This window comes from Cottoperca gobio, chromosome 14, assembly GCF_900634415.1.
Source record: "Cottoperca gobio chromosome 14, fCotGob3.1, whole genome shotgun sequence".
NCBI classification, from domain to species: domain Eukaryota; kingdom Metazoa; phylum Chordata; class Actinopteri; order Perciformes; family Bovichtidae; genus Cottoperca; species Cottoperca gobio.
The window spans coordinates 17,252,618-17,278,886 of record NC_041368.1 but is presented as its reverse complement, the minus strand read 5'-3'; the positions used below and the strand labels follow the sequence as shown (position 1 = coordinate 17,278,886).

The 26,269-nt window shown below is 43.6% G+C and overlaps 1 protein-coding gene across 3 annotated transcripts in view; it reads right to left on the bottom strand.

Annotated features, from left to right (window-relative positions):
• Positions 1-25,290, bottom strand: part of LOC115019262 (glucocorticoid receptor-like) — a 68,568-nt gene extending 43,278 nt beyond the window's left edge. For all 3 annotated transcript variants that reach the window (XM_029448741.1, XM_029448742.1, XM_029448743.1), the window contains exons 1-2: positions 24,822-25,290; positions 21,739-22,967 (exon numbers count right to left, since the gene is read on the bottom strand). In XM_029448741.1, the coding sequence (XP_029304601.1) occupies positions 21,739-22,967; positions 24,822-24,860 (1,268 nt within the window). In that variant the 5' untranslated portion in view covers positions 24,861-25,290. The remainder of the gene's footprint in view (positions 1-21,738; positions 22,968-24,821) is intronic.
• Positions 25,291-26,269: the final 979 nt, after the last annotated feature.

The following is a 26,269-nucleotide window of genomic DNA, read 5'->3' as shown; positions in this document are numbered from 1 at the left end:
GTGTGTGTGTGTGGTGCATTCAAGCTCTTTTTGACAGGCCGACGCCAGACCTCAAAACATTTGGTGCTGCAGTCTGCTTGAATACAGCTGTGAAACGTGTTACATAACACTGATGGCTAGCTTCCAAGACTGAGCAAAAGGACACGCAAAACCAGATATGGAGGAGCTGTAAATTGCCCGTGACAAGATTCTTAGCAAACAGATCCAGCCAATCAGTAAGTAAGGCCGGCTGCTATTTCTCAGTATACTGAATGAAAGAGCACATGGTTACAGGGGCTTTCTGTACATTTGTTTCAGTCACGACAGATGAATAAATACAGATTTGAATGCTTTTAGATCTGAATGTGTACCCATGTCCGAATATTTCCTCCAGTTGTTGCATTCCGTCTGTAACAACTGTCCACGAGGATAATGGTGGCAGTAAGACGAGAGGAAATCAGACCCTAAGCCCATGAGTTCAGGAAGCTGCTGAAAGATTTAGGTCCCACTGTAAACAGACATGCTACTTGTGCAGAATTACAAGTCACACTGATGCGGTGCACTTATGCAGAACATACTGGCACGCAATGGAACAACTGCAAGATGCCTTTTTGAGCAATCAAGTTTAAGGAAGGACATTACCCTTCTTAAAAGAGGATTCAATTCCCTGCTAAAGTATCATAAGCAACAATATTGCCAAAAAAACGCGTAGCTTCCACGCTAAATGATCACGGGAATAGCCTTCATTCTCGATGATTCTCATTTTAGCTAGTGCAAAACGTGCCAGGGTTTCACAACTCAAGGCAGTGCTGGGCTGCAGTCCAAACCAGGATACCCTTCATGAAAGAGAGACAGCAAGAGAGCAAAGATGAGAGGGATAGAAAATGAAAATAAAATGAAAAAGGAGGAAGTTCATGCACTGCTGCGGTTTTGTAAATGAATAATGTGAATCGCTATTCAAGGAGGAGACTGATTTTAGAGCTGGTGACTGATCTAATGGGATGAGAGCGGGCCACGATGATTCTTCCTGTTGCAGTGGACTGGCACTACTTGAATTGAGCTCATGTCTACTTTCATTCAAACTGTTCACACAGCATTCTACTTCACCTTTACAGTTTGTTTGTCCAAGCACAATGGTAGGCGATCAATAAAATGGAAATATAACATTTAAAAGGATGAAGAACGAAATTAGGCCAATTCAACGTCACCTTCTGATCCCATTTTTAGTTGTGTCCTACTTAAAAGTCCTCTGCAGTACAACGTTCTCTCTCACACAGGACTGCACTCTACTTGTCACGGGAAGTTAAGGGCTGGGCAATAACATATTGTCTTTCACTGGAATCGTATCATGATGAAATCATATCTCAGCTAAGTCAAACTACTCTTAATGTGATTACTCTGTGTTTGTGTGCACGCATGTTGAGTATAGCTGGAACAATTTATTAAAAAGAAATCACTATAATTTCATTTAAAACTGTTATGCTTATTTTGCACGAAGGTTCTTAAGAAGGAATTTGTCTAGGAGTATGTCAAAAATAAGCTTTACCTTGAGGTTAGTTCATATAGACTATTTATTTATTGAATTACCAGAAAACTAGCCCTAACGTGATACATGTTGTTATCGAGATATGAAAGGACCTACTTTATGATATGAAGTATGAAGATTTTGGCCATAATCGCCCAGGCCTAGAGAAATGATTAAGGGAAGAAAGCAAAGAGGGTGGGGAGGGTAAATTGTCCATACCTTACTCTTGCAGTAAATGTCAAGTGGCTGATTTAGTGCAGAAAATCACTGAACCTGCTCAGCATGTTTGACAGACATAAAAGTATGAGGGGTGACTGAAGCAGTCCATGCTGCTCTCACTACCTCCTGCAGAATTTCAAACTCTTGTTTCCAAATCTGTTTTGACCATTGTTTGCACCCCTTTCACTTTGCCACTGCATTACTCAAGACAGGTAGACTGATAAAAGGCAAGGACATGGGTTTTTTCTAGTATTGACTGGGCGCAATGGAGGATTTACAGTGCAATGTCTGGGCTGAGCAGAGAGAGAGAGAGAGAGACAGAGAGAATGAGGGTAATGAAGCGGAGACATTCTGGAAGAGACATTTAGAAAGGCCGAGAGAGTCTGGACGAAAAGGAAGAGGGTAAGGTGTGTGGATGGGGGTTAGTTACACAGCCCTATTTTCCTGTTTCCCTACTTCTGCTAATCACTCTGGGTTTCTAACAAATACAGAACCAAAATATTCTTCAGTTCGGGGTAAGAAAAGGGGATGTAGCCGGTGTGCAACTCTTGTAAATCCAAAAATAATTGAACCTACAATTTAGAGCAGAATGTCGGTGACATTAAGAGCCGGATCGGTATGAACCAGGGCTGGAACCAACAATCTTTCAATTATGTTTTGTAAATTCCTAGATTAAAAGTTCAGCTTGTAAAATGTCAAAAATAATGACAAGAGCCCACGACACATTAATAGATCCATATTTTTGTCTGACAACCATCAAACAAGCTAAGAGTCCACAGCCACGCCAGTGAGGCTGTATGTAAAGGCAAAGTGGTGCTTAGAGCTGAGCAGAGCTATAAAGTTTACCACGCTCCCCATCTTAGTTTAGCGAGTTAGCATACTAACATTTTCTAATAAGCGCGAAGCCAAAAGTAAAGCTGAGGCTCATGGCAAAGTCAGACATTTGGTCATAAATCAAACTACAATGCATCCTAATGGTGAAAAGAATGTCTGCATTAAAGGTGCATTAATCCTTCCAAACCACAAATGTCAACCTGCTATTGGCAGATCCAGAGCATTACCGAAGATATTCAGATTCAATTTCAGGGGAGTTATGAATGTGAGATGAGATGTTTCACTGGATGAGTGAAAACGTTTACCTGCTAGAAAGAATTAAAGTCAGGATTCAAACTTTTACAGCATCTACTAGGTGTATTTCACTATGGACGGTGGGCCAACCGACCAACAGACAGAGCCGTCCCTAGATCCCAACTTCAATTAACAATAATGCTGAATCATTTTAAATCATTCACAGATCAAACATTTAATAAATGACTTCTCAACTCATCCATAAATTGTCTAATTGTTTTGAGGATGACTATTAACTAGTGACCAATTCATTGATTTTAAAATCCAATGTCAAAATGAATTTGAAATAATCTCCTCTTCCAGCCACAATATTGTCAAAGCTTCACAATGATGGTTTTATCTTGCTTAGAAAGAGAAGCTCTGACCTCAGCTACACAGTATGCAGTATCAGCGGAAACATTAACCCTAATAGCAACAACAAGCGCTGTCCCCATATTTGAGTTATGGCCAACTCATGTCAATAAATAAGCAATAAATATAATCTGGCTGACCCATTGCGTCTTCCAGCACTCGGGCGTATTTCCAACATTGCTTTGGCAAGACAAACATTGGCACACGGTAACTCGCAGCAACGCATTATCATCACAAGCTAATGCGCCTCTAAAATAAATTTGGCCTTAGCACTAGCTGCACTGAAAATAGACAAGCTCCAGACACAGAGGGGATTCTATTTGGAAGAATGACTGCATGGTGGCCGAGAGGTGGGTCAATATTCCCAGAGAAATTAACGACCGAAGGACCTGGATCAATTTACTTTCACTTCAGTGGATGCAGGGCCTGAAAAGCTCTTCAAAGAAAAATAAAATCATTCTGCAGTTATTACATTATTTATTATTACTAGGTTGTTACTAGGTTGTCCATAATAAGAGCTCTACTGTTGGGGTAAGGTGACCTGATGTTTCTTATTTTATATGACTCAGCTAAAACTGACTTGATCCAAACTCTGGTGCCAAGAGACAAAAGGTAAGAGAAAAAGAACACACAGTCCTCAGCACAGACACCAGTCAGTTATAAAGCACAGCCACCAACCAGCCTGTCAACTAGTCTACGCCTGTACTTCCTCAGACAGTGTTGATACCTTTGCGTGCTAGACCAGCACCACTGATCCAGACAAATGGAGCATCAGAAAGGTCTATGCCGATACTTCTGCTGCATGCCAATCTGTGTCTATTTGCTTGAATTGGAATGAACTTAGCCTATTTCTGTTTAAGTTACATAGCATCTTCAGTTTAGCTGAAGTGAGCTTTAGATGTTGAGTCACTGGAGGAGCATGATACATTAAAAGCTGGGGGAAATGATAATGTGCTTTCACAGCAAACCACAACGTCTCAAGAGCTTCCCAATGTTGGCTGTAGGAAGTATAGCCTAGATGTCCGTCACAACCATTGTTAGATTTTGAACAAACTGCTCACTGGGTGTACAGCAATGGCCTGGGTACGGCCATTTAGTTGAATAAATCGAGCTGTCCCAACACAGAGACATGATTACTGTTGAATTGTTGAACTAAACAATGGGCAAAAATATCAATGCACATTTCCCCTGCTGTTTGACATAAGAGTAGGCAGCCCTAAAATACTGAATGTACAGTATGTTTAAAATGTAGTAGACTAAGTTTACAAGGAAATAAAATGTCGGATAAAGTCATTGTGTAATATGTAGCTGCTGATAGTATTGTTGGACAACTCTGACAGTTTACCATCAGGTCCACAAAGCTGAACAGACCCTGGCATCCACTTTAAACAGCAGTGTATTTGGATGGAGTGGGATTTCAGTGCGCTGCAGTAGCTTGGCAAACATACAACAAGAAGTGGGTCAGCTAGGACTATAAAGGCTGGACCCGTACTGAATCTTACTAATGGTGTTTTGACCAAGACAAAACTAGGCCATTATCAAGTTTTCCCTTAAAACCAGCTGGCAGGGATCATAAGACTACACACAATGCAAGTCTGAACGACAGCTTCAGGGGGGTGAATGTTTGCCTCCACATGTACAGTAACCTTGGTCGAGTAAATCATTGACCGGTCTATGGCACAAGGTCCTCTGCGTTGTCGGGTGATAACCTATGACATAGCCAGAAATCAGGGCAGCAAATGCCAACAGAGTATAATTCTTTCTGTGCGCGTACGTGGGTGCATATCTATGCTCAGGTGCAATAAAATGCATTTCTGTCAAACATTATACAAATTAAATAAATTACAATAGCAATTTTTATTCAGCTAAACTTGGCAGCATAGCAATTCACCGACGTGCACATCATTAGCATTCACAACTGAAAAAGACACCCTCCACTGCCTGAGCTTTCAAGAACAAGTGTCATCTTAAGCTAGCTGACTAGCGTAGGAGCTGACTGCTCCTAAAAGTAAGGTCAATTATGAAACAAGAAAAAAGAAATCTTAAATAAATAGCTGCTTGTAATCATCAAGTGGTAACTTGAAATGAGTGCTTTGTGCGCTCCATCAGGTGTTTTAGAGTCATGGATACTTTTACAGCAACACATTTGTCTAAAAACTCAACATGGTTTTAAAAGGGTAACTATTCCTCCACTTTCTTTACTCTGTACAGACAACAAACTCAACCTTTTCTAACACCGGCTTTGAAAAAAATGTAATTGAGGTGGTATTTCTTGCAATTTCAGGCATGTCGGCAATTCCAAAGACAAACAACTCTAACCGCAAATATATGATCTACACTACAGGTTTCAATAGCCGGCAGGTCAGTGATCGTGTGCGATAACTGCAACTAAATAAACCTTAGCAAATCAGAAGAGATGAAGCTCTGGGACTGGAGGGATTCATCAAGTTGCTCACACTTCAACAGGTTGGATGCTCGCTGCCAGAGGGGAACCTGTGGCCTCCTGCTGACAGTCTCCCTGGTTACTCCGACACCCTGCTGACATTGATCAGATGGGGGGAAAACTCCTAACTCTTGTATCTAGACAAATAACCCAAATTAATCACGTATTCACGCCACTATTTGTACAGACTCCTATTCAATTTATACTATACAATTACATGGGATGGATTTTGAAATGTCACTAAAATACAGTTTGTAGTTTGACTGCAAAATAGTAAATTGCAGACAAAAATGAAATATTATTAACAGACAACCTGACTCCCTTTAAAGGTATCCCAACAACAGATGAACTCACAGTGATCATTGGCAATGAAAACCAGACGCACCCAGACTATGAATCTTAAAAAAAAACATGAATCTTTAAAAATAAAAAAAATAAAAAAGACAAGGGGAGGCAAGTACAGAAAGGCGTTTCTACAGATATTGGGCATTACCCTTCTTGCTGATTTGGGAATGACGGATTAAAAGATATTTAATCTGTGAGACGGGAGAAGAAGAAGCGATGACGACCCACTTTCAGGCAGAAAGGCTGCACAAAGCAAACTCAGCAACAAAATATCTCACAGTTTAGCAAGCACACAGAGATAGAAAATCAGACAGTTAATAGTACAGAAAACATGGAATGGCTCAGTGCCCAACTGCTCTGAGGGTATTTACAGAAGCAGGTAATCACTGGAGAGTAGTGGAGGCAGGAAATTCCACCAACTTGATTCATTGATCAGAAAACAAGTCGTGACACGTCGGATTTTCCAGTGCTTGCAGTGAAACACGGCACTAACAGAGTCCTGTTGTAAATGTTTGTGTTCCTGCAGCAGGCTTTTGTTTGTCTCGTCATGTAGACCAAATTCATCAACGTTTTGTGCTCATTTCTAAATCTGCGCTAACAACACAGATAATGAAACAAATTCATCACGCAGAGACAGGAAGGCAGAAAGATGGTGGGGAGAAAAAGAGATTGAAAGGCTAACAGCGGGGAGGGGAGAAGGAGAAGCAGGGGGAGCGGGAACACTACACACAAGACAGAAGAGAGAGAGAGGACAGAAGAGAGAGCGAGACAGAGAGACAGAGAGAGAGAGAAGAGAGGAGAGAGAGAGAGAGAGGAGAGAGACAGAGAGAGAGAGAGATATGAGGAGGACAGACAGGAGAGAGAGAGAGACAGACAGAGAGAGAGAAGAGACGAGAGAGAGATGATGAGAGAGCGAGAGAGAGAGAGAGAGAGAGGAGGAGAGAGTAGACGAGAGATGAGAGAGAGAGAGAGAGAGAGAGAGAGCGAGAGAGAGAGAGAGAGAGAGAGAGAGAGAGAAGAGAGAGGAGAGAGATTAGAGAACAGAGAGAGAGAGAGTACAGACATGAGAGCGCGAAAGATGAGAAGAGAGAGAGAGAAATGAGGACAGGAGAGACAGATGAGGAGAGAGAGAGAGAGAGAAAGAGGACAGAGAAAGAGACAGATATGAGATAGAGAGAGAGAGAGAGAGGAAGACGGAGAGAGGAGAGAGAGACAAAAGGACACAACAGACAGAAAGGAGAGAGAGAGAGAGACAGAGAGAGACACAGACAGACAGAGGACACAGACACAGAAACATGAGACAGAGAGACACAAGAGACACACACACACAGAGAAGAGAGAGAGAGAGAGAGAGAGAGAGAGAGAGAGAGAAGAGAGTACAGAGAGAGACACCACAGAGACAGACACAGAGGAACGAGAGAAGGGGGGGGGAGAGGGGGATGGGGAGGGAGGGAGAGCAGAGGTGGGGGGAGCGGGGAGGGAGGGAGGGAGAGAGAGAGAGACAGACGCACACGACACAGAGAGAGAGAGAGAGGACAGAGAGAGAGAGAAGAGATAGAGAGACACAGAGAGAGAGAGAAGAAGAGAGAGAGAGAAACAGAGAGATAGAGATAACAGAGAGAGAGAGACAAGAGAGCAGAGAGAGAACAGAGAGAGAAGAGACAGAAGAGAGAGGAGAGACACAGAGGAGAGAGAGAGAGAAGACAGAGAGAGAGAGAGAGAGAGAATGAAGAGGAGAGAGGAGAGAGAGAGAGATAGACAGGAACAGAAGAGATGAGAGAGGAGAGAGTAGAGAGAGAGAGAGAGAAGAGAGAGATGAGAGATGACACACACAGAGAGACAGACAGAGAGAGACAGGAGACAGAGAGACACAGACAGAGAGAGAGAGGAGAAGGAGAGAGACACACACACAGGAGAGAGGAAGAACAGAGAGAGATGAGACAGGAGACAGAGAGAGAGAGAGAGACACAGAGAAGACGAGACAGAGAGAGAGAGACACACAGAGAGAGACAAGCAAACAGAGAGAAGAGACACAGCAGAGAGAGAGAGAGAGAGAGAGAGGAGAGAGAGAGCAGAGAGAGAAGGATAGAGAGGAGCAGAGAGAGAGAGACAACAGGAGATACAGAGGAGAGACAGAGGGAACAGAGAGAGAGAGAGACAGAAGAGACAGAGACAGAGAGAGACGAGGGAGAGACAGAGAGACATGAGGACAGGAGAGACAAGAGAGAGAGAGATGATGAGAGAGAGAGAGAGAGAGAGAAGAAGAGACACCATGAGAAGGAGACAATACAGAGAGAGAGAGAGAACAGCAGAGAGAGAGAGAGAGAGAGACAGAGACAGGAGGAGATACAGAGAGAGAGACAGAGACAGAAGACAGAGACAGAGGAGACAGAGGGAGAGAGGAGGCCAGAGAGACAGAGAGGAGAGAGAAAGAGAGAGACGAGAGATAGAGAGAGAGAGAGAGAGAGAGAGAAGAGAGAGACAGAGAGAGAGAGAGAGAGACAGAGAGAGATGAGCAGAGAGAGGACAGAGAGATAGAGAGAAGAGCAGAGAGAGAGAGAGAGAGAGGAGAGAGAGAGAGAGAGCGAGAGAGAGAGAGAGAGAGAGAGATGAGAGAGCGACGAGAAGAGAGAAGATGGAGAGAGAGAGAGAGAGAAGAGACATGAGACACAGAGAAAGAGAGAGATACAGAGACAGAGACAGAGAGAGAGAGACAGATGAGAGAGAGAGACACCGAGAGAGGAGTAGGAGAGAGACAGGAGACAGAGACGAGAGAGACAGATGAGAGAGACAGAGACAGAGAGGAGAGACAAGAGAAGAGAGACATGACAGACAGACAGACAGACAGGGACAGAGGGGAGACAACAGAAGAATGACCGAGGAGACAGACAGACGACAGACAGAGAGTACAGACAGACAGACAGACAGACAGAGAACAGATCTAGACAGAGAGAGACAGAAGACCCGAGAGACGAGTAGACAGACAGAAAGAGAGAATGACAGAGAGAGACAGACAGGGAGAGAGAACAGATAGAAGACCGACAGAGAGAAAGACAGACAGACAGACAGAGAGGAGAGAGACAACAGGGAGACAGAAGAGAGAGACAGGGACAGAGGACAGACAGAGAGAGGACAGAAAGAGCGAGACAGACGAGAGAGACGAGAGAGCAGGGCAGACAGAGAGAGACAGAGAGACAGACAGACAAGAGAGACAGGAGAGACAGACAGACAGAGAGAGAACAGATAGACAGACAGGGACAGAGAGGACATGAGAGACAGGGAGACAGAGAGAGACAGACAGAGAGAGACCGAGAGTGAGACAGACAGAGAGAGACAGGACAGACAGAGAGAGACATGAGAGAGCCAGACGACAGAGAGAGACAGAGAGAAGAGAGACAGGACAAGAGAACAGGCACGCAGAGGAGACAGAGAGGAAAGAGAGCATGAGAGGACAGACGCGACAGACAGCAGAAGAAGACAGACAGAGACAGACAGACAGAGAGACAGACAAAGAGATAGAAGAGAGTAGAGACAGTCAGAGACAGGACGTGACAGGAGACACAAGACAGGAGAGGAGCAGACAGACAGAGACAGACAGAGGGAACTAGAGATGATCAGAGAGAGACAGACGAGCAACAGGACAGAAGAGAACGAACAGAGACAGAGAGAGAGAGAAACAGAAGCAGGACAGAACAGAGAGCAGACAGAGAGAAGACAGACAGAGAGAGACAGAGAGACACAGACGAGAGACAGAGAGAGAACAGACTAGAGAGACAGAGGCGAGAATGACAGACAGACAATGAGCAGGGACAGACAGCAGAGAGAAGAAGAGAGACAAGAGAAGACAACAGGAGACGAGAAAGACAGACCAGATTGAGAAGCAGACAGAGAGAGCATCCCGAGCAGATAGACAATTATTATACAGAGAGATACAGAGAAGATGCAAGAGAGACGAGATCTATATGAGAAAGTAAAGTAATAAGATAATACGAGAATAGCACATGCAGCTATGAGACAGAGAACTATAGCAGACAGATGACAGTAGAGAACAGCAGAGACAGCGAGACAGCAGAAGAGACGAGGGCGCAGAAGACAGAACAAGAGCAGCAGACAAGAAAGAGCCAACAGAGAGCGACAAGAGAGACAGACAAAGAAAGACACGAGACAGTCGGAAACAGAGAGACAACAGACGAGAGAAGAGACAGAGAGACAGACAGAAAGGAGAAGAAGAAGAAAGGGAGACACGACAGAGAGAGACATAACAGATGAGAGACAGAGAGACGAAGACAGAGAGACAGACAGCAGATAGCTAGGACAGAGATAGACAGAAAAGAGAACGAGCAGAAGGAAGAGAAGCGAGACAAGAGAGCAGGAGAAGATAGAAGAGAGCGAGAGAGACAAAGACAGAGAGAAGACAGAGAGACAGAGAGACAAAGAGAGACAGAGAGAAGACGAAGAGAGGAGAACAGACAGAGAGAGAGGCAGGAGAGACAGACAGACAGAGAGACAGACAGACAGAGAGAGAAGAGACAGACAGAGACAGACAACAGAGAGACAGGAGAGAGACAGAGAGACAGACGAGATGACAGAGAGGACAGATCAGAATAGAGAGAAGAGAAGAGAGAGAGACAGAGAGAGAGACAGAGAGACAGAGAGACAGAGAGAGACAGAGAGACCTAGACAGACAGAGAGAGACAGAGAGACAGACAGACAGAGAGAGACAGCAGGAAGAGAGACAGAAGACAGAGAGCCAGACAGATCAGAGACGAAGAAGACAGAGAGCAGACAGAGGAGACAGAAGAAAGAGGAGACAGAGAGACAAGAGACAGGAAAGAGAGAACAGAGAGAGAGAGAACAGAGATGAGAGAGACAGATAGAAGGAAACAGAGACAGACAGGGAGACAGAGAGAGAGACAGACAGAGAGATAGACAGAGAGAGAAGAGACAGAGCAGAGACGAGAGACAGAGAGAGACAGACAGAGAGACAGAGGCCGGGGACAGACGAGAGAGAGGAGACGAGACAGACAGAGAGAGACAGACAGGAGCAGAAGACAAGAGAGAGAGAGAGAGACAGACAGACGGACAGAGACGAAGACAGAGCAGACAGAGACAGACAGAGAGAGACAGAGACAGGACATAGAGACAGACGAGAAGGAGGAGAGACACACCAGAGACACAGACAGACAGAGAACAGAGAGAGACAGACAGACAGAGACGAAGACAGAGAGACACAGATCAGAGAGCGACACAGAGAGAGAGAGAGACACACAGAGGAGAAGAGAGAGAGGAGAGAGAGAGAGAGAGGAGGGGAGAGAACAGAGAGAGACACACAGAGGAGAAAGAGTACGAGAGGAGAGAGAGAGACCGAGACCAAGAGAGACAGAGAGAGAGAGAGAGGGAGAGAGAGAGAGACACGAGAGAGAGAGACAACAGCTAGAGGAGAGACAGAGAGAGAGAGAGAGAGAGAGAGAGAGAGAGAGATGAGAGCAGAGAGAGAGAGAGAGGACAGAGACACACACAACACAGAGAGAGAGAGACACACACAGAGAGGAGAGACACAGACACAGAGAGAGAGAGAACACAGAGAGAGAAGACAAAGAGAGGAGATAGAGAGAGAGAGAGCCAAGAGAGAAAGAGGAGAGAGAGACATAGAGGAGAGAGAGACATAGAGAGAGAGACACAGAGGAGAGAGAGAGACAGAGAGACGAGAGAGAGACACAGAGGAGAGAGAGAGAGAACAAGAGAGAGAGGAGAGAAACGAGAGAGAGAGAAGAGAGAGAAGAGAGAGAGACACAGAGAAGAGAGAGAGATGAGAGAGACACACAGAGAGAGAGAGAGACACAGAGAGAGAGACACAGAGAGAGAGAGAGAGAGAGACAGAGGAGAAGAGAGAGAGCAGAGAGAGAGAGAAAAGAGAGAGACCACAGAGGGAGAGACCAGAGAGAGAGACAGAGAGAAGAGACACAGAGAGAGAGACACACAAGAGAGAGACACAGAGAAGAGAGAAGAGAGGAGAGGAGAGAGAGAAGAGAGACACACACAGAGAGAGAGACACAGAGAGATGAGAGACAGAGAGAGAGAGAGAGGAGAGAGAGAGACACACACAGAGAGAGAGAGACAGAGAGAGAGAGAGACACACAGAGAGAGACACAGAGGGGAGAGAGACACAGAGAGAGAGACACACAGAGAGAGAGACACACAGAGAAGACACAGAGAGTGAGAACACAGAGGAGAGAAGAGGAGAGAGAGACACCAGAGAGTAGAGACACAGAGAGAGAGACACACATGAGAGAGAGACACACAGGAGGAGATGAGAGACACACAGAGAGGAGACGACACAAGAGAGGAGAGCAGACAGAGACACACACACACAGATATATATAATACTTATATATATATAATGTGTGTATATATATATGTGTGTATGGATGTATATATATCACATACATACCACCATACAGACACACAACCTAGAGAGAGGACACAAATGAGACAGAGACAAGAGACACAGAGAGAGACACTAGAGGAAAAGAGAGAAGACCAGAGAGATGGAGATGAGAGAGAGACGAGAGAGAGAGTAGAGGGGGAGATGAGAGGAAGAGGAGAGAGAGAGAGAGAGAGGAGAGACAGGAGAGAGAGAGAGGAGAGAGAGGGATGAGAGGGAGGAGAGAGAGAGACACAGAGAGAGAACAGAAGAGGACGAGAGGAAGACGATTAGAGAGAGAGAGATGAAAGGAGGGGATATAGAGAGGGGGATAGAGGGGAGAGGGGGGGGGGAGAGAGATAGATGGGAGAGAGAGAGGGGTAGAGGAGTGAGAGAGAGGGGAGAGAGGGGGAGAGAGAGAGAGAGAGGGGGATATAGGGGGAAGATGAGAGAGAGGGGAGAGGAGAGAGAGAGGGGGAGAGAGAGATAGGGGGAGGGAGAGAGAGAGAGAGGGGAGAGAGAGAGAGAGAGAGGAGAGAGAGAGAGAGAGAGAGAGAGAGAGAGAGAGAGAGAGAGAGAGAGAGAGAGGAGAGAAGAGAGAGAGGAAGAGAGAGAGAGAGGAGAGAGAAGAACAGGAGAGAGAGAGGACACACTAGAGAGAGAGCGTACACAGAGAGAGAGAGACACAATAGAGACCCCAGGAGAGAGGACACAGAGAGAGCGGAGAGGACACAGATATACACCAGAGAGCGAGAGAGAGACAACAGAGAGGACACAGAGAGAGAGGAGACACCGAGAAGCTTGAGAGACCACAGAGAGAGAGAGAGAGAGAGAGAGATGAGAGAGAGAGAGAGAGACACACAGTAGAGTAGAGAGAGAGAGAGAGAGAGATGATAGAGAGAGAGAGAGAGAGAGAGAGAGAGAGAGAGACACACGAGAGAGAGGAAGAGAGAGCGAGAGAGAGAGAGAGGGTAGAGAGAGGAGAGAGGATAGAGAGAGAGAGAGAGAGAGAGAGAGAGAGAGAGTACACAAGAGAGAGAGAGGAGAGAGAGATGACACACACCTAGAGAGAGAGAGACGAGAGAGAACACAGAGAGACACACACAGAGAGACACCATGAGATGATGAGACCGCAGAGAAGAGAAGAGGAGAGAGAGAGGACACAGACAAGAGAGAGAAGAGAGAGACACATAGAGAGAGAACAGAAGAGAGAGAGAGAGACAAGAGAGAGAGAACAGAGAGAGGAGAGAGAGAGAGAGAGAGAGACAACAGAGAAGAGAGAGAGAGAGAGACACAGATATGAGAGAAAGAGAAGAGAGGAGAGAGAGAGAGAGAGAGAGGAGAGAGGGCGAGAGAGAGAAGAGAGAGAGAGAGAAGAGAGAGAGCAGGAGAGGAGAGAGAGAGAGAGAGAGAGAGAGAGAGAGAGAGAGAGAGAGGGGAGAGAGAGAGCGCGAAAGAGGGGGGAGGGAGGGAGAGAGACAAGAAGACACAGACAGACACAAAAGAGGGAGAGAGGACACACAGAGCCGAGAGACCACAGGGAGAGAGAGACCAGACACACAGAGACAGAGAGACACCAGAGAGGAAGAGAGCAGGAGACAGAGACAGAGAGAGGACAAGAGAACGACGAGAGAAGAGACAAGACGAGACACGAGACAGAGAGACACAGAGAGAGAGATCACTGGAGAGACAGAGACAGAGCAGACACAGAGAGAGAGAGAGGAGAGATACACATGAGACAGTAGAGAAGACACAGAGAAATAGAGAGCACAAAAGAGACACAAAAAGACAAAGACACAGAATAGAAGAATACACAGACAGAGAGACAGAGAGACAAAGAGACAGATGAGAGACATAGAGAGAGAGAGAGAGAGAGAGAGAGAGAGAGAGACGAGAGAGAGAGAGAGAGAGAGAGAGACACAACAAGAGAGAGAAAGAGAGGAGAGAGAGAGAGAGGGGGGGAGGGAGGGGAGGAGACACAGACAGACACAGACAGACACACACAAGAGAGAGAGAGACACTAGAACACAGAGAGACACAGGGAGAGAGACACAACACACAGGAGACAGAGAGACACGAGAGAGAGAGAGACAGAGACAGAGGACAGAGGACACAGAGAGAGAGAGAGACACAGGAGAAGAGACAGAGGGACACAGAGAGAGAGAGACACAGAGACAGAGACAGAGAGAGAGAGGAGAGATAGAGTAGGAGACAAAGAGGACAGAGAACAGAGAGACACGAGAGAGAAGAGAGACACAGAGTCCAGAGACAGAAGGAGACACAGAGAGAGAGAGACACAGAGAGAGAGAGAGACACAGAGAGAGAGAGAGAGAGAGACACAGAGAGAGAGATGAGAGAGAGAGAGAGAGACACAGAGAGAGAGAGAGAGAGAGAGACACAGAGGGAGGGAGAGACACAGAGAGAGAGAGAGAGAGAGAGAGAGACAGAGAGAGACAGAGATACAACAGAGAGAGAGAGATAGACACAGAGAGACACACAGAGAGAGACACAGAGAGATAGACAGAGAGAGAGACAGAGAGAAGAGAGAGAGAGAGAGAGGACCGAGAGACACACAGAGAGAGACACAGAGAGGAGAGAGACAGAGAGAGAGAAGAGAGATAGAGAGAAGGAGAGAGAGGAGAGAGAGAGAGAGAGATATAGAGAGAGCGAGGAGAGAGAGAGACAGAGAGAGAGAGAGAGACAGAGACAGAATATAAGAGAGTAGAGACACAGACAGGAGATAGAGTAGGATGAGAGATAGAGACAGAGACATAGACAGAGATAGTAAGACCGACATACAGTACAGTACATACATACATACAATACATACAGACATACATACACATACATGACAAGACAGACAGAATACATACATAACATACATACATACATACATACTTAATAATATATATATATATATATATATATATACATATACATATATATATATACATACATACATACATACATCATGTGTGTGTATATACATACATACATAAAAATAAAAGATTATTTTAGACTGAGATCGTTTACACTGGTCCATAAACTGTTACATTTGTGACGTATATATATGCACTCTCAGGAACTTTAAAGCATAGTGCCGATGGCCATCATCATAATCCATTTGACAAGGATGGGTTTAGAAAGAATCCAGCCGGAGTAATCCACCAAGGATCTCGTACTCTATTCTGAGTATGGGTAATCTACACCAAGAAATGCCTCCCGGGTTGCTTCGCCAACCATCCACAGCAATCACATGATGTGCATTAAGGCATTTGTGTTGTTTCGTCTGTTCACAGTGCACAGTATGCGGGTGTAGTGTGTATACATGACATACAGCAGAGTATGATTGTAAAAAGAAACACAGAATTTAAGTCAATCTTAGCACAAGAGTCCCTAAGTGGCATCTCTTGCCATTTCACAGACGCAAATGATACTGAGTTTTTTCATTTAACAATAAACAAAATGCAATTGACAAAAATAAAGCTAGCAGAACGGGAAGCCGCCTGGAAGTAGAAGTTAAGGCTTTTTAAAATCAGTATAATGTATGTGATAGCGTATACAACCACCCATCATGTGACCAAAGTTCCATACCAACCGAGCAAATGTCATCTGCTTAGGAGCTTGGAATGCGTTTTAAAGCTCCAGAAAAAAAGCTAGCACGTGCTCATCGAGTTAAGACAGATAAAAAAATACTCTCTCCAACGTGAAGAATGACATCTTATATTAATTTATAACAATTCAACTAATAGACATGACATCCTGTACACAGTATGAACCAATTAATCTCTATTCAACCTTGTATGAGTCTGTTGTGTAGCTGTCTTTAAAACACTTCATGATTCACTTCAAAATATGTATTAATAATAACACTACCAATCTCAGCTTCAGATTTCTGCAAAAGTAATTCAACACCTTTCTGAAAAGCTTTTCAAAAATAGTACTTATTGTAGGGCTATTGTATGCATAATTCTAAGCGTCTCTTTTCCTTTGTATTTCTTTCAATATATTTCACAGTGAATAAAAAGTCTAGGTTTGTCCTGGAATAACAGGTTAAACCCGTCATGTGGGCTGTTACGGCCTTAGATATGTCCACGACACCTAACACCAGCGTAAACATGCCAGCAGCCACCAAAACAGCCTTAAAAAAGAAACAGCTTGGCAGCTAAGAGGCCTAGACCTCCTTTGGCTCTGTGCACTAAGGTGACCCCAACAGAAGCCTGCATCAAAGACTCGGTACAGTACAGCTCCAAAGAGGGGATGGCGACCAAGGCAGACAGAGGGGAAAGCATTGACGAGATAGATTGAATGAAAGAGCATCTTGTTGGGAAAGCAGTCTTGGCTGATGATCAGAGCAAACATGGATGTGGTGAGTTCAGGATACATGTATAAAGCCTCTTTAAGGAAGAGTACTGATATGGACTGATATGTTTGGTCTTTCAGTTCCACAACGACGAGAAAGTTAGAGACGCTGTCTTTGAAAATATGACTTCACACAAGCCAATTCCAAAGCAGTTTGTAAGAAAGTTCAGCAGGCTTCAGAGTAAGATTTCTTCACTCCAGGATATACGGTAATAGTATTATGGTGCCACTCCGCAAAGAGTCACAGCACATGAATGTTTATGACCCACGTGAACACGCAAGGCATGAGAACAAAATGTTAACTGAGTGTTTGCAACTGATGAAGGACGGGGTGGGGGGTGAAATGTAAAGGAGCAGTGAAATGCAGCGTTGCATACAGCAAAAGGTTATCAGTAAACCTATTAAGCACCATGCAACTCAAACAAACAATGTGGATTGAGGTTGGCATAATCTTAGAGATTACAAATCCAGGAAATTGAGTCAACAGACATGAGTCTGACCTAGTTTAACTGGTTTAAGTTCGCTTTATGTTGTTATGAAAGAACAAACAAAGGGGTGTAAGAACATATCGAGAAAATCGCGATATGTTTTGTATTGTATTCTCAAAAACACTCATTTTGAATTAATAGTTTACATGCAAAATGCAATATCTCCCTGTTCTGATTGCATTAAAAATATTACTCAGATTTTATGCTGTGTTCTTTATACCATGACAGTTTTCCCTAAAAATCAGATTTTTTTATTATTCTTTTCGTAATATATTGCCTTGCTTACAAAATCGCAATATATTGAATGTATATGTATGGCATGTTGAAGAATGGCAAAAGCAGTGTTATTTATCTCCATGTTGTGAAACTTTATGTAAAGAAAATGGCCATGAAAAAGTCTGACTTTGTATCACAATATAGTACATACATGCACAATTTGTGTTCCAATGTTATTAATTACATCGGACGAAAGTCTAGTAAAAGAAAACTCCTTCTTTCGCTTTAGCTTGTTGCTGTATACGAGTGCCCACAGTTACAAAACAACCCTATAATGCAGTCGCAACACCTGTTGACAACAAACACAATATCTCTGTCACCTACAGTTTCAACAAGCAAAGCAAACAAAGTGTTAATGAATTAGACCGGTTAGAGAACTTTGAACAATCAAATCAAGTTTTGAATGTAGCTCAACACTTAAAGGGGCAATTATAATAGTAATCATCACCCAATGGATCATAATAATTAACTCACTTATTCTGACTTATGGTACACGCCCAACTAGTGCTGAAATCCCTCTCTTACAACTCATGTTTACGTTTCTGCTGCTTTTATCGGCCCTTTGGACCGGTCCCCAAAACTGTGACTAGACTGTCCACTTTGTTCTGAGGCTTCCATCCAGGAAGGCCAGATGTGTTGCAGCTAAATACAATTATAAAAGTCAAGTTGTTCTACTTTGGAATGTAACGGCATATAAATAACTTTCAAATGTAAATTTGAAACACATGTTTTACACTTAACAAAACTGCAGGCAGATAATTTGTGCAGAACCTGCTGTGGCCTCTTAAATGTACTGCATGAATGCTAACTTTAAAAGTACCGGTAGCTCATGTGCTAAGACGCCTCCATCAACGTCAGTTTGGGCTTTGAATTAAAAGTTGTGGATTGCACCAGATCAAACATCAGGCAGGTTTAAATAACTGTGCAAACAATGTCAATAACTGTCAAGTTGACACATGCGGAAAATGTATCTGAAGAGGAGCATAAAGTCCAATGAACAACAACTTTACCGTCAGCAAACCTCAGTTTAGAAGAACACAAGAGGTCTACTTCTTCATGATGCATTAGAATACATTTTTCCTTCAACACTTTTATACAATACAATTTTCACGTAAATAAAAAGATGTACAAACAACGTGGGAGTGTCTCCTTACATCCACAACATGAAGTACACTTCTATCATTAGTGTGTGTGTGTGTGTGTGTGTGTGTGTGTGTGTGTGTGTGTGTGTGTGTGTGTGTGTGTGTGTGTGTGTGTGTATGTGTGTGTATGTGTGTGTGTGTGTGTGTGTGGCATCTTCGTATGTACAGCTACAACATGCCGGTGTCAAATATGGAGCGCTCTGAGGGGCCATCAGGGGTGAGTGGGTGAAGGGAAAAAAGACACTGAGTGACAGTTCAAGCAGAGAGAGGCAGCAGCACACCAGAGCAGATTTGTACACGTGGCCGTCCAACATCCCTGGCAAACACTGACGCATGCAGCATAGCAACAGAGAAGAGTTTCATTAACTTTTTAACCCTCTTTAGTATGCATCTGTATGACTCACACATGTTATGATAAAAATGAGGAAAAGGCGTAACATACTAAATGCTATGTACTGCACATTTAAATGTCAACTGTTGCATGTAAAAAAAAAAAAGGATGTGATGCAGCATACAGAGAATGTAATGAAGCACAATTAAAAAGAAGCACAAATAAACAATGCTTCAAGAGCCTCATTTCACTCTGGGCATGAGGCAACATTAGCCCATTTGATTACCGGTTACGTAACGTGAGGCTTGAGCCAAGCAACGTGAATGAGCCAAATTGTGTTCCAACTGTGCTGAGAATTCCCATGGAACAGCTAGGTGGGCTCTGTGATTGGTATGCTAACTCGTGTTGTATCGAGGGAATAATTTGTCCGTTTTCATTCCTTCTTTGAGATACACTCAGCACCACATAACAAAATATTACCTTTGTCAGCTTCTAATGTACAGTATATGGAACGTATTCTGGTGTTATAGTTTGTCATGTTGAATTGCATTGTATCGTGTCCAGCTCGTACGCATTAAGGAGTCATATCTCGACAATAATAATGTCCAATGTACTTAGAGGCACCTTGACATAACAGTACAGTAAACATCACATGTCTGCATGTAATAACATACAGACACGTTTAGTTTCATGCAGAGTTGAAACAATTTGTCTTTCAATCAATCATCAATGGAGGGAAATGTATCAGCAATAATTTGTCATTTTTCAAGCAACAATTAAATGGAATGAAATCTTAATAACCTGGAGTATTATAAATATTCAGATTTTATTTTTGAAAATTATTCCTCTACCTTTTGGAAAAATTGTATTCAAATTAATCAACGTGTGTCAATCAAATATTACTGCATGGTAATATTAAGTCTAACGATTGTGTCATCTTCAAGTAGTTGTGTGTCAAATTTGGTAAATGGGTATTTTAAAATGATCATTTGTGCAGCATGATGTTTTCAGAGAATTTGAGAAATGAGAATACTTAAATATTGCCAAACTATGCTTGTTTGTTGGTCCGTTGGTTTGTTTTTACTGTAAGGGTTTTTACCCGGCACTGTTTAAACCTTGCGGGGTGTGTGTGTGTGTGTGTGTGTGCCCTGCATCACAGGAACACAGAATGAAAACACACACCATGCTGGTGCAACAACGATCAACATACCAGGAAGCAGCTCGGGTACACCAGCACTGTGGCACAGATTCTTGGCATTACCAAATTGACGTTTGTTGATTGATTGAATTAACAAGTGTTGTCACATTGGCTCGACAAGAAAAGCAAAAATAAAAACAAAAAATAACTACACACGTGTTGAAGTGGGTAAAATAGCATGCTCTAAGGAGGCCATCTTTGTGTTTCTACAAGTTGTGTCATTTTGTCACAAAGACAAACAAACAGTTTACACTTATGAACCGTGACAAATAGACTTTCCCACAGTTTAAATTGGTTAACAGCTCAACAACCCGGGAGCATTTCAGTGTGACAGATATCAGAAGCTGACACACGAGTTTATCTTTGACTTGTTTACAAAGCTGCTTGAGCCAAACAACTAAAACGGCTCATCCAGGAGGACAGCACTGCCTGTCATTATTACCCTGCATTAATCAAACACATCTTGTGATCTGCCTATTCAAGCTATTGGTCACAAAGCTCAGAAATAAATCTCTCTCTCTCTCTTTCAAAGTTCTACTCACGGACAATGCAGTTATCAGGTCCAAACTTCTCATCCTCACTGTGCTGCATGTGATTCTCTCATTAGAACTCATTTCCCGTCAGAAACGCACACATCAGGTTTTCTCGAAGAATACTTTCTTGTAGGAAGGCCACATTTACGTAACTCTGCGATATCTTTATAACAACCTCTGTATTACAACGCAATTTGGGGAAATTGGTCAACACTTTCACAATTGTGCCGAAAAATATTGATTTTCAACATCTGAATTTTGAGCAACCACAAAATGATCAGATGGAAGTGATGGAATCACCAAAGATTAGAGATAGTTATACACTTCCTTATTCGGTAACGGTATTTCTTCTCCCTCCTGTCTCCTTGTAACCTCGCAACTAATTCATCCCCTTTTCTCTTATCTGCCTCTTCGGGCAATATTCATGTAAATAAAATAAAAAGGGATGTACTCCTATAATGCCAAAACAAATGTATTTCATGTGTCATGGCACTCCTAAAATGTGATGATTGCCTATTGGAGGCAATAAGCACCAGACTAAAACACTGTTTTATGGAGAAAATAATCTACACTCTCTATACTGCCAGGTCTTGCTTATGATTCTGATATTTTTAAATCAAATGCCTGTTTTTGATGGCTGGAATTGATTTCCTGTTTAAAATGAACTCAGTGATCAACATACCAGTTGTTCCCAAAAGTGGCATTAAAAAAAAAACCTTTAGCCTTTAGGGTAAAACAGCGTCTGAATTAGTTTCTGAATATCTGAAAAACACCCAGATCTAAGCTGAGTCTAGACTACAGTTTCTACTCTGAGAAACGTATCACAGCTAAGACTACAGTAGAGTATGAATAATCGTCAACTTCATTTCTTTGTACAAATACCCTCCAAGCACACAAACACAAAGTCAAGCATACCTTGAATGAGAGCAAACACCAAATCCGCAACAGAGGCAAAAGTAAACAAAGCTGCATTAAGTAATTCCATGAGACTTACCCGGAGAAGCTGACAGAAAAATTTGCCAAGGTCGCGGCTGAGGGGAGCCCGTTGTCACCCCTATGTAACCCGGACAACTCTCCAAATCTGTTCCCCCTGGCCCAGGTCTCCTCCACCAGAGGCAGGTTTGAGTACATGCCAAAAGACTCCTGGTCTTGTAGGCCCACTGTGGAGGACGGGTTGGCTCTGTAGTGGTAGTTAGGTTCTGCACCAGCGCTCATAGACGAGGACATGGCGCCTCCTCCATGGAGAGAGCTCATGCTGCTCTGGAGACACTGCGACTGGCAGAAACCACCATTTTCCTGCTTCTCCTGTTTCACGACACCGGGAGTGCGGATGTGGATGAAAGAGTTGTCGGGATCCTTCTCTTCCTTGATCATAACGCTGGAGAGCAGTGATGCAGGCTCCTGTTGATGGTGAAGCTGATGTTGCTGGTGCTGAAGAAGGTGCTGCTGCGGGTGGTGGACGGGGTGTTGCTGCTGGTCTGTGCTGTTCACATTGGTACAGTTTACTCCATTAACCACGGCAGGCTTTGTTTCCTTTAGCAAGTCGCTGACAGGACCACCATCACCTCTGCTGTCATGCAGGATATTATCCAAGTGTGCCACTTCTGAATCCAACTCGAAACCGCTGATTTCTGGCAGAGAATTAGGAAGGTCCAGGTCTTGCCAAATCTCAGTATCCTCCATTAGGCGACTGCTGTTGCCATCCAAATCACACGGCCTAATGTGTGTCCCGTAAGTTTCCATGTCTTTATCAAGAGAAAAACCCTCCTGCTTGATGTGCTGGGGAAAAAGGTCGGGCAGAGGGAGGTTGCCCAGGATGGAGGACACTGAGGTGCTGATGACAGCGGAGTCCATGGGGTTGAGATCGGAAGTACTCCGTTTCGGCAGATTTTCCTCCATGCAGAATACATCGCTATCCTGGTGTCGTTTCTGCATATTCATGAGTTTACCCTTCTTCATGTCTGACCCCTCACACATGACATGATGCTGAGGGGACTCAAAGAGGCCTTCAATCTCCCCCTGGTCTTTGGTTCCGCCCGGTCCATTTGAGGCCACTGTGGGCTGGGTCAGAGACCTGAGGCCGGGCAGGTGCGTTGCAGACTGGAGCAGTGAACCAGCTGTGTCACCCGTATCCCTGCCTACTCCGGCTCCTGTCTCCCCAAATGTCAGGCTGTCGTCTCGATTACCGTTGCGCTTCAGTCCACCCTGATCCATTTCTTTATCCTGACAGAACACACACACACACACACACACACACACACACACACACACACACACACACACACACACACACACACACAGAAGAGCTAAGGTTAGGCTATAAAACAGAGTTGATGCACGATAAGATGGTACAATCACAGAAGTTATGTTCTTGTGAACGTTCACGGTGCTGTTTTCTAACATCTCCATTAAAAACGTGTTAAGTTTTAAAGAGTTTAAAAGCACTAACGATACAAGGCTCACATCTCCTACTATGCCTGTGCCAACAATATTCTCTTATTAATTAATTTATTATATTCTTAAGGAAATGACAGCAGCCGTATCAAATAGGCCATCTCCTCCTCTGAAACCAAAACTATAGCTATATGGCAGAGGCCCAAATGGCACAAATCAGGCTGAGCAAAATCAGTACAGGGAAGAAAAAAAAAAGGAGACCTCAGCCATTGCATAACATAACTGACTATAATGTCCATGTTATTTCTTTGAACTGTGCCCTCAACTCAAGCGTCAAGTAGTGCAAGATATGCCCAGGCATAACTTGTGTAACAGGCAGAGTCACTGACAGTCCAACATACAGCAAATCATGTGTGCAACAACATACATCTGTCTAAAGAGATTAACCCACTATGGGCCTCTGAGCATTTGCAGCAGTCAACGATAACTGCCTATCTCTATTTGCAAGAGAGAGAAAATTTACAATTCAGTCAAAACCACATTTACGAAACTAGAAATTTAAGTAATATATAACCAAATTAAATGAATGCATGTAAATTCCCGGGGGCAGCCACCTCTGCAAAAGAAGGCTCTATGCAAGTAAGGGTTCTGAAGCTCACAAATGTAACTGTTGATCATTAACAACGATAGCTGCGATATCTGGAGGGGCAGAAAAGAAGTTACCAGGCAAGCTGTCACTTGTAGCAAAGTTAGACTGATTAAATTACAAAACAGACCTACATCTCTCAGAGCATGCTGAACTTTGTCTGCCAATTAAATGCAGTAAATGTCAAATTAAAAAAACTGTTACCTTTGAATAAGGCAGTGCAAATGAGTTAAAGACGACTGGATAATTTCCTGTGAATTTCCGATCAATGCATTGCAGCCGATTGGCTCCATTGTAATAGTTTGTTGCCTCAAGTAGCGGCCGTGACATTCTTCATAGAAGACATGATTACATACAGCATATATAAGATATATGGTGCTGTATCAGCAGCAGTTTATAGCACTTCCTTTGCTGTGTTGTTAAAAGTGCGGTCCAAGGACTTGTGGTGTCCTGTAGGACTCTCAAAGGTTTCTCTACAAAAATGAGGAATGATGATTTTTTACTACCCTGGTGGAGAATTAGAAAGATTTCTGTTTTGCTCATATGTTTCACCACTTTAATGTAATCAATAGGCTACTGCATTCAAACTATATAGCGCACTCTTTTCTAATTGAGGTCGTTGTTGTAGCTAATGAAGGACCTCGGTATAAGTTTGAACAGTTTGGCGTTTCCTGACTGGCTATAGTTTACTGTACTTTTCCCACCAAACACACAACACATCATTAAAGCATTACTGCAACCTGTTGGCTGACAGGGGAACTAGCACCGATAACACGCCTATAGGCGGAGAGGCTAATAACCTACAATTTGTGAAACATTTTCTCTTTCTTACACACAAATAAGACTGTTTTTTATGAGCGCTGGTGGGGATCGGCTACTGTCAGTGGCTCGCACGGTGCAGGGCTGTCAGTGCGCCTACCACGCAGTACCGGGGACGCTCATCGCCGGCCTACCTCGGGGAAACAACCAGCGTTTGCCTCTCTCTACATTTACCCAGCAATATAACAAGTGGTTGCATCATTATAAACATACCCTACCTGTAGTGAAAGAATAAAGCACTCCCCCGGTAAGGTCATCTCCTGTCAGTCCAAGTTGGGAAAATGTGAGCAATAACACAATGTCCACACAGTCAAGCTCTCGAATAAAACCCCTTCCTTGCTGTAACGATGCGTGGTGAAATGTCAGATGGATTTGTTGCCACCTTTTTCCCCGTACGGCAGGAAAACATCGTCTGCAATATCAACTCTTTTTTTAACTAAAGTCAACAACGTCGCGGACCGAGCTGGAGCTGTCGAGATCCACCGTGTGCGCCGTTTCGCCGATCTGTCGATAACTTTTAGCGCACGTCGCCGGTATGAGGAAAAAGTGATCGATCGCTGACTCACTCGCAATTTCAGGATAATTCCGCAATGAATCCACAGATCTGCGGCGTGATATTCTGCTCTTGCGCCATTAAACCCGTGAGTAGCCTACGTTAAAGTTATATAATACAGCCGTGCAGCCCTGGCGCACTCAACTGCAAACTCAGGCAGGGCAGGGCGGACAGTTAGTGAAACGTGTCAAGCTAAATGAAACAAGTGGGTCACTTCCGTCTTGTACTTTCAGAATAAAAGCTTTGTTGTTGCAACTGTCACAATAGTTACACGGTTAGCCTACTTATATACAGGGAAATTAAAGTTCGGAACTCTCTTGAAGCAGTGCCATTTAGCACAGTGGCCAGATTTGTCAAAACAGACGGTAACATTTAGTTTTTGTTATACTGTTCTGTTTGTCAAAGCGATCTTTTTTGCTTTTATTTTAGAGCAGATAAGCTTAGCTTCCTGTCACCTTCTGTGTATCCATGGCAGCTTGACGCAGCTGTTAGTTTGACACTTGCCGCCCCTATCCCTACTGAAACTCTCTCTGCTGGGGAATCTGTCAAAACCTGTCTCCGTAGCCCAGCACAGGGTGGGATTGAGAACCCAGCAATAAGTAGTAATGTATATTCTGCTACAGCCTCTTCCACCACCAAACCAAGGAGTACAAACTCCTAGTTTTTAGTTCCCAAAGTACGTGTCCCTTATGGGGTCCTTTGAGGGTCAAATAGGATTCTGAAGAGGAAGGCAGTTCTATTTTTCTCTAATTGAAAGCGTGTAATCACGATTAGGTTATTAGAATCCAAGGTTTCATTGTTATATTATGTTATTATTGTTCATTGTTTTTAACGCAGATATGGAGTCCTATTTTTTTATAACAATTAAACAGTTTTTGATCGTGTGAGGTCTTAATCTACCTAATCCACACTAAAGCAGACCACTGACAATGCTTAGAGACAGATGGTAAATTGTTGTATGTCAGAGAGACATATGAAACCGGTAATTGTCATTTATTCAGAGTTATTTCTAGGTCAAAATGAAAATGAGAATCATACTTACATTGAGAAACAAGAAGCATACAGGGAGCTAGTGAAAAAAAGAGGAAGAACAGCCAGATTTGAACTATAAGC